Here is a 13,711-nt window from a genome sequence, read left to right on the forward strand (position 1 = left end):
AAACAAACTTATTTTCTTTTGCTTTCCAGAACTGTATAGCCACTCATGAGTGCAATGGCATTGATATCATCATTGCTCTCATTCTCAACGACATCAACCCTCTGGGTAAGAAGAGGATGGACCTGGTTCTGGAGCTCAAAGTGAGTGGTCTTTGTTGAAAACCATTGAATTGACCAAAGGGAATTTGTGATTTGCAAGTTTATTTCTTTATTTCCTGGCAAATGGTCTAATTTCTACATGCAGCACATATGCCAGAAAAGAAAATAAGAGTCATTTTTGTTCAGTTGCACAGAAATATGTATTGCTCTAGCAGAGAAGGTGACAAATAAAGAAAATGTGTCTTATAACAAAAATTGTGCAATGTCAGCTCAAAAGTAATGCATCACTTGTTTGTCTTGGAGCAACTGGGGTTGAATCCAAAAGGATGTATAGAAAATTTTGGAAAGTGTGCAAAGTAAATGTATTAGTATTTCCATACAGTACCATAACTAAATAAATCAGTGATTAAACTCAGATTCTTATACTCCTGTACAAAGATTTGCTAGTTAAAATCGATTAGTGATCATGATGGTCCACTTATTCATCTATAATTTAGCATATTGTCAACTTCCTAAAATAATGGCCTAAAATGATTTTGGCCAGGAAGGCGACAATATGTAATTTGATAGCCACAGACTCTTTTTGCACGTCCAGCATGTGATGAATACCACAAGCACGACTGAAATGCTATAGCAATAAAAACCTTAATCTCATGCTTTGCTATGCAGACCCTTTGTCTGCGCTAATGAAGATAATTCACTTCTTCAATCTGAATTCTTCAAAATGTTCTACCTGACATTAGTTTGATCTGCTTTTTTATCAATTCACCAAATAGTTATTTGACCACTTGGGGGAATCCCATAGACTCAGAGTTTGGTAAAAAAATAAGAACAAAATGACAAAGCAACCGGTTATAAAAAGAAAAATAACGTGGCAGAATGAGGTAAAACACTGTCCATTTCACACCTTTGCGCATACCAAGCAACACACGCACTCAAAAATGTAACTTTATTTCATCATGTATTTATGATGAAACCTGTTTTCTAACACGTCAACACATGCATCAGGACAAGAAAAGGTGTGATAGCATCTTTATCTTCAGTTAAACATTTTACAACATCTTACTTGGCTTTTGTTGTAAGGTCTTCAGGAAACGTTGCCTGTATTGTAAAATTGTAAAATATACCAATAATACCTCTTGCAGAACTGGTTCCATATAATACTATCACATGAAAAATTTGTAAAATTGTCTACTACTTTTTCATTCACTAATTTCTTCCACAGAACAATGCCTCTAAGCTGCTTCTTGCAATTATGGAGAGTCGCCATGACAGCGAGAACGCAGAGAGGATTCTGTACAACATGAGGCCCAAAGAGTTGGTGAGCATACGCAGCACATAAAATCATCAAACATTAATTTGATGATTAATGTTCATTTCGTGTTCTTCTGACCTTGCGGGGCCTTGCAGGTGGAAGTTATCAAAAAAGCCTACATGCAGGGTGAGATAGAGGTGGAGGAGCCTGAGGAGGGCGAAGATGGAGAGGAGGAACATTCTGCGTCTCCACGGAACGTGGGACACAATATCTACATTCTGGCACATCAAGTAAGCCTCCAAAGGAGAAACCCTCCCCTCCGAATTCACATACATGCTCAAAATACTCAGCAACCAACACATTTAAGTGACTTTTTCACTGTGTCATTTCCTGTGACCGATTAGCCTCTCCGTCGCTAGAGGACCCACATTTGGGTACTCGGCGCTTGCCGCAACAAGATCAATTAAAAACACATGCTATACATTTATCAATATAGGCATATTGCATATCCACGTAAAGGGAAAAAGCTCTTCTAAATGACAGGATCGATATTTTCTTCCTCAACAACACCCAGAATGAACACTAAGCAGATTTATAAAAAGAAACGCAATTAGACGCTAACGAGGCACACCCGGTAAAAAACGCAATAGTAAAAGAGCAAGGAGGCCCGATGTACAAAAACTATTAATCAGAGTAAAGCCGAAGCTCTGCGGTTTTTAACAATACTAGAGTCACCACGCTACGTGCAAAACTCAATGAACCAGCAGCTAAAGAAGAAAAACAGAAATAGCTCATTTCACGAAGCTAAAATCAAAAATCCAGTCCTACCTTTGCCGTTTCGTGGTCATAATCCATATTACAGTAAATATTTCCACCTGGTCCGATAATCCCTTTTCCCTGAGTACATCTCAAATGGTTTTTGGTTCGGCACAGAGGCATTTCCGTGTTTTATGTGGATTCACAAAATGCCGGGTCAAAATTGGTCAATTTACATCACATGCCTTTTTTTCGCTGTAATTGGTGAATGACTTTAGTTTCCGTATTAATGTCAACGCCCTCAGATTCTATTGGCTCTGACGGTTCGAACGACATGTCAATCGTCAAAATTGACCAATGGGTTCCCGAGAAACTGCCCCGCGTAGTTTTGAAAAAATGAATGGGGAATTGGGAGGTTTTACGCACAGAGTGCAGAGCGCAGCTATTGTAATGTAATTATGAGATATATTAGTTTTTCCTTTGATCATATCATTTTGACAACTTAGTTTTCATTGCTATTTGCATTTTCATTGTTGTATAATTCTATTTGAAGTGTTATTGTGAGTTAATCTGTTCCATTTTCAGTCTATTACAAATTGTCTATTTTTTTCTCTTTTTATGAATGAATGCAATGTAGATTTTTCAAAAGAACCCCCAAAAACAATTATTAGATGTAATTACTTATTTATGATAAATAATAATTTATTATATGAAAAGAATAAATGATTAAAACAGACCCTACAGAAATAAAAACTAAGAAATTTCAAATGGCACAAATTGTGCCAAAATGGCTCATTTGGAAGGTCCGCCTAGATTTTTATCTAGAAGCACCTCTCTAAAACTCATATGATTGACTTTTTTTTCATGAAACTTGGCACAGTAAAAGGTCAGATTGTGTACTGTTGTTGCTACTTTTTTTGGCTTTCACTGCATGTTTTGAAAGGAGCATTCATAGATTGAAGTGTTTTTTTTTAGGCGGAAATTGATTTTTTTCTTAATTTCTGCTGTTTATCATATTAATACACTTTCCTCAGTAACAGGCAGGGTGGTTTTTAGAGCTGTAACATGTTCTCTAGGGTCTTGCCTTTGTTTTGATACCAAAACAATTAAAATAAACTCTGTAGTTCTTGAGATACATTCAATTCATTTTGGGCATGTTATTTTCAGCCATATTGCTCAAAAGGAGGCCTGGAGTCGGAGAGGTTTTAAGAAACGCGTATGGATGCATGCAAACCTGAGGCTGCTCCAAAAGCAGGTGGCGGACAGTAGCACAGAGCATTCTGGATCTATAGAGCCAAAATAATAGAGTCCAGAACTAAAGGGACTGAAAGCACTCATGGTCTTTTGTCAGAGACGAAAAGGAAGTTCTACAACCGCTAAACTCTGACGTTACTTTATTTTTTGTTTACATTTTGTAAAGAAGGAAGTGGCGCTCAGTATCTTCTTCTCATGTCGATTCCTTCAGTAGTTCTTGGTGCAATGCCACCACAGGCAAGAAGGTGAACAGGTTTTTCATTTAGTTTGAATCCTTTGACAAAGTGCAGTGTGAAAGCGAACGCCACCAGCTGACAGTCTAGCAAATGTTGCAATTTTAGTCCCCAATTGAACCGAGTCTACTGGACTATCAAGTGTGAAAGCTCCCTTAGTCTTTCCTTTTCACATTTGCCCAAATTACCTGACAATATTCAAGCTGAGACTACAAGCCTCATCAAGTTTACGACATCTTCTTAATAAAGCCGGAGCCCTGCCCGTATTCTTTACAACAGCTTCTTGACGTAGACTGCCATTGAACTTAACTCAAACAAACAGCCATTCTTAGTGCAACGCCTTTGAATAAACGGCAGCTACGCCTTCACAAATAATGGAAGTGCTAATTATCTGTGTCTGGTCTGTTTCAGTTGGCGCGTCACAACAAGGAGCTGCAGGCCATGCTGAAGCCTGGGGGGACGTACGGAGAGGGCGACGAGGCGCTGGAGTTCTACGCCAAACACACAGCTCAGATCGAGGTCAGCCGCCGTGCCTCGGCCAAGCAGAGCTGCATGGTGGAGTTTTATATTTTTGCTGCTGCCATCTCTGGCAGTCTTTCAGTGTTTCCTAAGAAGCTGAAAAGATACTGCTGCGCTTTGGTGAAGAGATCACCCGAGGCGTGTCGTAAAAGGGTTTTTGTTTACATTTTTTTGCACAGTTATTAGGTTTCATCACAGCGGGATGCCAAAAACCTTTGGCATGCTCACTCATTTCCCGGTGCAGCCTCGTAAGCAGAAGGAATGCAGATTGTTAACACTGATTTGTGCTAAAGTTGTCGGTGGGGTTTTTTTTCTTTGCAGAGAGTTCCAATGTTTTTCCTACGCAGCAAAAGACTGTATCGAACACCCAGTCTAAAGAGCTTAGATTTAATTGATGCATGAAGGTAATTGTATTGGTTGTATTCAGATCGTACGTCTGGATCGCACCATGGAGCAGATAGTGTTTCCGGTCCCCAACATCTGCGAGTTCCTCACACAAGAGTCCAAACTGCGAGTGTATTATACCACGGAGCGGGACGAGCAGGGCAGCAAGATCAATGACTTTTTCCTGCGCTCTGAGGATCTCTTCAACGAGATGAACTGGCAGAAGAAGCTGCGAGGTACTCAAGAGGCCACTGGTAGCACAAACACCGTACCCTGTGCGTTTTTCTCCTCTACCTTTTTTATACCCTAGTGCATAGTTTGTACTCCTTCTTTGTGCATCTCTCCAGGTTGTTATGGGAAATTTAAAAAAAAAAAGCATAAACAAGATTTTTTGAATACTTGGGGATTTTTTTTTTTTTTTTTACTTGTGACCTGACTGGATTTCCCAAAACATTTTGTTCTTCCTTGACACTCAGATGATCACATCACAGGCACTTGAATTATAGCTTTTTTTTGGACATGACAAAAACATTGTAGGTAAATCCCAAGCTAAAAAGTAAACAAAAGTGATTATAGCCTAATAAATTCTAGATCTGTTGATACTCATAAAATATTGAATCATACAGGTGCAAAAAACTAATTAAAACATTTCTAAAAGCTTTTTCTGAATTCACTGACTTTGGCATCAGGGGAGGAAAACTTAAAAACAGTTGATCAGTTAAAATTCTTATGAAAATATTAATCACTTCTGTTATTTTAGTGTACTTTGTTAAAAACACTGTAATAAATCATTTCTGTGAAACAATTTATTTTCAGCTGTTTATGCCATAACAAAACAAAGACGTAAAAATAGCAAAAATCTAAAACATTTTATGGTTTTCATTTAGAAATTCTAAGATGAGGACAATTGATCAATTCTGATTAAAAAAAGAGAAAACATTCCAAATCTTTCCTGAAACAGTACTGCAAAAGTGTAAATAGTCAAATTATTGTTTGGTTAAAAGGGCTTGCAGAAAATGTATGGTTTGTTGTTTATTTGTTGTTAGACAAGGAAAATTGTGCAAACAAAAAAAGCTGTAATTTACAACTAAAGAAATGGTTTTAAAGCTTTCAAATCATCGTTTGAAACAACAGTCAGTCTGTTTGGTCTGAATTTCAAAGGGATAAAAACAAAAACAATGAAAACATTGTAAAAAGAAATTATTTGAACATCTTTTAAAACAGTTCAACGTGTAAGAAATCATTTGGAGGAAATAAGATTTAGATGATGAAATAAAAATGAAACGTGATTAATAGAGAAACAGACAGTTCCACTGAATTAAAGAGAAGCAGCCATGGACAGGGATTTTTTTTTCTTTTTTATACACTGCTTAAAGAGTCTGGAACTTTGGTTTTGTCCTGTAAAATATTAAAAGATAGTCGTGTGAAGAAAACAAACATTTCCATAGTCATTGATAATATTGGGTCATATGTCTTTCAGGCTCAATCTTGAATAAATATGAAATTACACAACATTTTTATACATTTAAGCTAATTTTCATAAGACTACAACATTTAGATATCTAATAAAGTAATTATATGTCCTATTTGCAGTAATGTTTTTCCTTTTAATGATTTGTTTCCCCACAAATACCACAACTGAATAAATGTCCAGTCAGAGCTTATTGATTGGAGGTTGTGATGCAGTACTTCCTCGGTTTTTTGTTGTTGTTGTTGTTTTTGTAGTTTTTTTTTTTTTTTTTTTTGAAAAATTCAAAATTGAATGACATTTGTCATAGTCCATATATAAAAGAGATGAACTCCTTTTATCATGAATCCTGGAGGGATGCAACAGGAAAAGCCAAGTAAACCTTTATATAGTTAATGTGGACATATAATGTTGTTGTGTTTTTTATTAAACTGTAATGAATAATAAACAAATTCAAGCTAGACATGATGTATCAAGAATTGTTGCACAACCTTTGTTACCCGTAACAAGTTGATGACAGTTAAGTTGCAGTGGACAGTTGACACCTGCTGTACTCAGCTTTGGGTTTTACATGTGGTACCTAGGGTTGATACTATTATATAAGTGTCTGAGTATTTTCTCCTCTTTCGTGGTCACCTGAAAGCAAATGGCCTTTCTGACAGGATTTGGCTTATCCGGGTCCTTTGAGTGCGCTCCGTTTAATGGGAATCTTCTGACCTCCTTCCTGTTCTTGCCAGTTGGAGCGATCAGAACCACTAATTGTCAATGAGTCTGGAGACTAGTCAAAGCAGCGTATTTAACGTTTCAGTGTAAAGCTACATATAAAAACTAAACCAGAGCAGAAAGGACATAATAAAAACAAAAAAAAAGTAGGTTTCGTTTTCAGGTCGGGACATGTTCCTGTTGACCTCTCAGTGATTCGGTTTTCAGACGTCTCTTTGTTTACTCTGCTCTCTGTATTGAGAAACATGTTCTGGCTTGTCCCATGGTCAGGCGTGTAGGAGTGTTGCTGGTCTGCAGTGTGAAAACATGTGAGAAGCCACCTTCTGTTTCCTCTGCGAATGAATCAGCACACCAGGAGTTTGTGCTCTTTCCGCTGGTGCAAACCACTTGACATGAATATAGAGCCTTCAGCTGCCAGTTCTGCTTTTCTGCAGAAAAGCTGGGCCCAAAATAGTGTTGGCCCACGATACTGATCTCCTGACCAAGAGCAGCGTATATGTTGTGACTAATAACCACTTTGGTGCAAAATGTCATCATGCCATCTGGTTGCGTTCCAGACTGAATTTCCTAAAGTTCAGGTTGTTTTGTTTGGGTTAATATTTGAGGTTTAGAAAATAGAAGAATTGCAGTTCAGGCTGTACATTTTGGCACTTGAGGTTAGGATGAGGAGCACTCCTGTTTGGGTATAAACATTAATCTTATTGGAAATTTTATTAAGTTGTACTTTGTTGAGGATGTTTGCATGCTGCTGTGTTTTCTATTGATGAAATTACTCAAAACTGTGAAAATCTATTTCAGCTCAGCCCATCCTTTACTGGTGCTCCAGGAACATGTCCTTCTGGAGCAGCATCTCCTTCAACCTGGCCGTACTCATGAACCTCCTGGTGGCCTTCTTCTACCCTCTGGAAGGTGTCCGTGGAGGTCAGTCAATTTTTGCTTTATTAATGCCAGACGCTGTTGTGGAGAAGTGCTGATACCTCACAAACTTAATTGTTTTACTGAATATTTAAAACTTCATTGTTTTATTGAGGTTTATGTCCCGGTGGAAGGTGAACCTTTGCTGAATTCTCAATTCATGTTGAAGAAAAGCAACGACCCCTACATGGTTTGTGGCAAACCACCAACAGGACTTTTTATGACCGTCTTCTGGCCACCTTTTCCCCATAAAAGCCAGATTGATGGAGTTGATGAGCAATAATTACCCTCAGCTCCTCCAGAGTTACCATGGGCCACTTCTCTGATCATTGGTGTACTTGGTTGGCATGTCAGTTGAAGTAGATGGCCTTTTGTTGGTGTCGATTCTCAGTTAGTTGGGAAATGGTTGGAAGTAATTTATAAATTTTAGTTGAAATTGGAAGAGTGACCCTAATAGTGTTATTGGGAAGAACACCTTAGGAGTGGTGCAGATGTATGAGAACATGGCAAGGAAACTTTAAGATTACTGGAACCATCTTCATTTCAACATTAGATGGATATTGTCCAGGCATCATCAGCACTGGTTGCTTCCAACTATAAAACACCTAAACACAAAGTCAGAGGTCTGGTATATATAGGCTAGTGCAGTGAGGAACATTCAGACCTCTACATTGGAGAAAATAAGCAGTAATAAGGGATGACCCAAAACCAAAGAGCAAACTCTTTGAGTCAAGAATCAGTGGTTCATTTAAATCTCGAGGACGAGGAACACAAGTCTTTGCTGTCTTCATACAAGTGTTGACAATCTTCACAAAACAGAATGCAGGTGGCTTGAAAGGTGTGAAAGAATCTAACTATGTTAAATATGAAAAACCACCAAAAAAACAGAGGATGTGGCCTCAGATCTCATCTTGCTAACACCTACTCTGCAGCCCTGACTTGTTCCACGAAGCAGTTTTACTCCAAATCACAGCTTGGGACATGTGGCCAAGACAAGTTGTCGTTAGGTTCATGTTTGCGTTGTCAGGCAATTATGACCCAGATATTGAGCTGAATAGAGGGAGGGGCCAGTGAAATGCATATCCCACATGCCCCACAATGGCTCTTAATGGCCCTAAAAGTGATTGTTCTGATTACGGGCTATAAGCTTATTACTTCCAGTCAATGTTTAGAACCTTCTGGTGGAGAGTTGAAACGTCTTCAAGCAACTAGAAAAGTCCGGTCGCCTTCTAAAAGTGCGTGTTCTGTGTGCAACTAGAGTTGTCGTCAATGAATTGATTACACGGTCAATAAAAACTTAAGAACAAAAGATGTTCATCAAAATCTCCTTGTTGTATTGTACAGATTTTTATGTTTTCATTGATGTATCTCCCAGAACATGTAGCCTTTTGATGATAACCACATGGCGGTATATTTGAATGCAGCTTTGAAGCGGTATTCTTTGCTTTTTGTGTGACCGGGACGTTTACGGCCATCGGCTGAGCGAGGTTACACATCAAGATGCTTACACCACAAGCCTGCTTTTTATTTCTATCTCATCAACCTTCTCTTCTATGGAGAACAACAGATTGTTTCTCAAAGCACCGCTTGTGATCTGCAAGCATCTGTTCAATACCCTGTGGTTAACACAATGAGTGTGACAACTAGATTACAACACAGGAACTTGAAATGGCACAAGCAATAACTGCTGAGGTCAGGGGTGGAGCAGAACACTGACAAGATGCGAGTTTTTCAAGCAGCTCCCATGGGGTTTATACAATCAGTACCATGGCAGGTGATGCTTAGATGGACTTTTTTAAGTTTGACATTTAATTTGATGTTTGTGTAACTCATGACCATGATACATGTGCATTGTGTCAAATTCTTAGACTTTCACAGAGCCGTCTGTGCTCCTGAATGCTTGTGGTTTGGGTGCAGCTTCACACTTCTCTAGCTTTACCACAGGCAATGAAGTGATGAGCATGTTCTCCAGTCAGAAGACATGGATGTCAGACTGCTAGCTTATTTTAAGAAGACCCACTTGATGTTTCACTTAACCTGTTTCCAGCTATATACATGTTCCTGCTGCTTAAAGATGCAATATGTAACTTTTATTTGAAAAAAGTATATTTTTGTACTTAATTGTTAAAACTGTCACAGTGTCGTCACGGTTTAACATGAGTCAGATAATCTGTCAAAAGCTATTTTGTTAACTATGTAAATTAGTATATTATACAAGTTCAGAAAATGATGTTGGCTTACAAACAAATAGTGAAACAAATGGCTTTAAACAAAACAATTTTAAAAAATCAAGCAATTCAAGAGAGATTTTAGGGTTAAAGTTTGTGTCTTACTGCAAGTGGGGCCCCAAATCAAAATCAGTTCAAGGCCCCAGATAATCTTTGACCGGCTCTGCAAAGTCTGTCTGAGTATTCTGCTGTGAACAGAAATCAGAAAAACATCATTTTGCCAAATACAACACATACTTTTACAAAGAAGCCATACTACTTCAATGTTTGTCAGGAAAATGGACGACCAGAGAGCTTTTTAAAGAAACAGTGTTTTTGAAATAATTAGTCATATTTTTATATTTCAGGTTAAGTGTTATTATCTGGCCAGATAACACAATACAGCCTCCTCTGTTTGAAAAGTTAAACCTCATACGCAATGCAGACTAAACGCCACGTACGCAGAGATAAACTAGATAATTGTCTTTGCTCCTATGCTATTATTACCTCTAGTCTCGTAGGTTATGTCTCACTGCTTTGAAAAATAGATTTAAGTTGTCTCACAGGTCATGAGGTCCAGCAGATTACTTCAGCAAAAGTATTTTAAGTGAAAAGGAGTCGTCTGAGTGCTGGCAGTTCTGCACAACAGGCGATTCTTCACAAACAAAGGGAGTAAGTGACAGATCCGAGCATGTTTTTACACGTAGTTTCAGTTTTCCTTTTCTTCTGGTTTCTCCTCTTTTTTTTTCTTTTTTTTTTCTTCCTCCTCTGGCCCTCTTCGAGGACGGCGCTTGTGGAGATGTGAAAAGCCGCCAGTCATTAGGGCCTCTTTTGTTTGAAAGCAAAGAGAAGACGCACATTGTTTGCATAAACTTTCGATTGTTCTGGCTGGGGTCAAATGGCGAGGTCCCCTTTTGTTTGTACTTCCTCAGTTACAGAGAATAGACCAAAAAAAAAAAGCCAAAGATTTTTTTGCTTTGCTTTAGAAACCTCATGTGGTTTTCAGTTTTAAAGGATCTTCTGAAAGCTCCGAGTCAATCTAGGACAAAAGCTGTATCTGCTAACTGATGGTGGCCTCAATTTGTGGCTAGTTATATCAAGTATTAAAACCAAAGTTAATAGACTGACCTGAAAATGAACACAAGACAAAAAAAAAATCTCCCCAAATTGTGTTGTGGCATTTATTTTTGATGATTTCTCAAACAAACTTTACACTTTACCGAAAATTTGTATGGGTGTCGTACATTTCTTACAATATTAAAATAGTTTCTTAAAATGGCATAAATTTAGACACGTCATCACATGGTTTGACACTTGGATTCTGTCAGCTACAAATCTAAACACTTTATAAACAAACTTAATATAGAAAACCAATTTTTAACACTGTTCTGTTGTGAAGGTAACTATTAATAAGGAGTGCTGCATAAATGTGGCGGTGCAGATGCAAACATGGCAAAACCTCAAGCTTTTCACTGTACAGAAACCAAAAAAAAGTACAAGTTTAGAACAAAGGTCAGTGTGTTTCAGTATTGCTGAACTTTTATTATATTGATCTGGTGAAGAGTTCTTGTGCGGATATCTAAACACAGCTCCGTGTCTGAAACATTTCCTGTTGCAGTTGCACCAGCAGTTTAACCAGCGTGAACCGAGTAACCTGTAACGACCTCACTTGTGATAAAACACGACCCTGAGCTGTTTTTGTTCTAGGAAAATCATGATTATTATTGCATATCAATAATACAGCAACAACTTACTAAAATGGTGAAAGTGAGAAAAATTGTCGCTTCAGTTGCATTTTCTCAGTTATGGTGGCCCAATCTAAAATATTGAAGAAAACAATTTGTTTTTGTTTTTTTCAAATTTAGCTGCAGTTTATTTTTAAACATTTTATACCTTAAACTCAGAGAGAACAGAGGAGAATAATCTGCTTTCAAAATGCAAGGTAAAGATAACTTTCTTGCGAACCTTGAAGTGTTTTATTTATATTTCATGTGAAAGATCAACAAAAGTAGAAGACTAATATTAAAGGTTAAAAGTTTATTGGGGAACAACATAGTTGTGGAGAAGCTAAAGCAGGGTTATTTTGCTGTTTGCTGCAAGGTTGTCGTTGATAGCAGCAAAACACTTGGGGAAATATATAGCGCTATAAACAACATATGTCTACCAAAGTGCTGTACAATTCAATTAATGTTTTAAATGTGCTACATAAATAAACTTGATAGAAGAAACTCACGCTTTGTTTGAATCAAACACAAAAGAAGAAAAAAATGGGTCTTGAGAAAAGATTTTAAAATCTTAACATACAGTAAGAGTTAAAATTAAATGGTTTAGATGAAAGCATATTCAGTTTGTTAGAATGGCTCAGATAAGGTCTGGCCTTTAATGAAGGAATACAAATCCCAAAAACCTTGCAGCTTAAAGTGGTACTATAAAGTGTTGACTCAGGGCAGTGAGTGTCACACCGCTTAGTTGTTAAAAAAAAAAAAGAAAAAATCACTAATGCCAAGAAACTACCTCATCCTAACGCAAAAATGTTTTATCAAAAATTGTGAGCTTTTTTTTTCAAAATTGGCTTGTTTCCATTAACCAATTTTTTATTTTATTTTTTTTATATATTCTCAATTTGTGAAATTTTACAACCAATGGCGACTCGGATACTGATTTAGAAAGGGAAACTGAGGGAAGTGGGTGCTTCAATTTTCTACAATTTGCTGACATTGTTAATTTCAACACTTTTTCATTTAGATTTTTTTTTATTTATTGAGCGATAAAGAATCCCTATAATTGTGGGAACACTGTGCCTCAAGTCAAGTCTACGCAAAACACAAGTCTTGTACTATTATCATGCTTGGCTCTCTAATGATAATTAACATAGGTGTTTTGTGGTTTCTGTAACCTTTGTGGGTTGTGACTAAATGAAAAGTGTGGGAGAACAGGACTCTTATACGTCATCACTACACAATAAAATCAGTGTTGGAAGTCTTCACATACCGTCCCTTTAAAAAATAAATAAATGGAGGAGGAACTAGGTGTAGCAATTCCTTTGGCCAAGCAAATGCTTCAGATTTGATTGTATAACTCTCCTTAATCCTTGTTTACGCTTTTAAATCCTGCGGCTGACTGATCGAACAAACAAACTGGAGCTTGGCCTCACACGAGTCGGCTGTGACTCCATCGGCCCTTTGAGAAGACGCATGGAGACGGCAAAGTGTTTGACGAAAGAGGCTTTGGAGAGATTGTGGAAGGTGCTGATGTGGCGTTATAGCCCATGTCTGAAGATCCTTCTAAAGCAAAAATGGAGATAAGCAGCCTTAGATGGTGTGTTACTATTGTATTGAGCGTTTTGAGCTCCAATGCAACAAAACTGTACCTAGAAACATCCCTGATAACTTTGGCTGCTACAGCGTCTATTTTTATTCAGCGAAGGGTTATGTAACGCATAATTGACGAGTGCTGTAGACGCAGGAGAAAATTAGGGAGGTCCACTTGGTGCCTTAAACAAAAAAGAATGCGACTAATCTCCTTTTGTAATGTGTGCTTTGTGAGGAATGGGAATCCCATTAACAAAGCCACCCAGTCTGTCAGCTGCATACTGATCAGGACTTGTGCGATAATGAAGCTCCACGCACCATGTGGAAAATGAATTTTAAAGAAAAAAAATATGTGGGCAAAAAAAAGGTATGGGTAGGAGTAAGATGTTGTTCATGTTATTCATTACTAATGTAATTTACTGTAGCAGCAAATCAATTAAATAACCTTCCTATGTTTTATTTCCCATTAAGAGTATTTCTATATTTTATTTTATTTTATTTTAATTTTTTATTTTCTGTATAATTTTCCAAATAGATAAACTGCCAATTATTATACTTAATACAGCCTGAAAGACTGGATAAGCACCC

General features: G+C 37.6%; 1 protein-coding gene across 18 annotated transcripts in view; it reads left to right on the forward strand.

The window, feature by feature from the left end:
* Positions 1 to 13,711, forward strand: part of itpr1b (inositol 1,4,5-trisphosphate receptor, type 1b) — a 122,698-nt gene that overhangs the window by 77,924 nt on the left and 31,063 nt on the right. For 12 of the 18 annotated variants that reach the window (XM_081607413.1, XM_008410435.3, XM_008410444.3 and 9 more), the window contains 6 exons: positions 30 to 140; positions 1,324 to 1,419; positions 1,509 to 1,643; positions 4,008 to 4,115; positions 4,543 to 4,774; positions 7,489 to 7,611. In XM_081607413.1, coding sequence (XP_081463539.1) covers positions 30 to 140; positions 1,324 to 1,419; positions 1,509 to 1,643; positions 4,008 to 4,115; positions 4,543 to 4,774; positions 7,489 to 7,611 — 805 coding nt within the window. The remainder of the gene's footprint in view (positions 1 to 29; positions 141 to 1,323; positions 1,420 to 1,508; positions 1,644 to 4,007; positions 4,116 to 4,542; positions 4,775 to 7,488; positions 7,612 to 13,711) is intronic. The other 6 variants (XM_008410442.3, XM_008410446.3, XM_008410452.3 and 3 more) reach the window with 1 other exon arrangement.

Source organism: Poecilia reticulata, chromosome 5, assembly GCF_904066995.2.
Source record: "Poecilia reticulata chromosome 5, P_reticulata-male-v2, whole genome shotgun sequence".
NCBI lineage: Eukaryota > Metazoa > Chordata > Actinopteri > Cyprinodontiformes > Poeciliidae > Poecilia > Poecilia reticulata.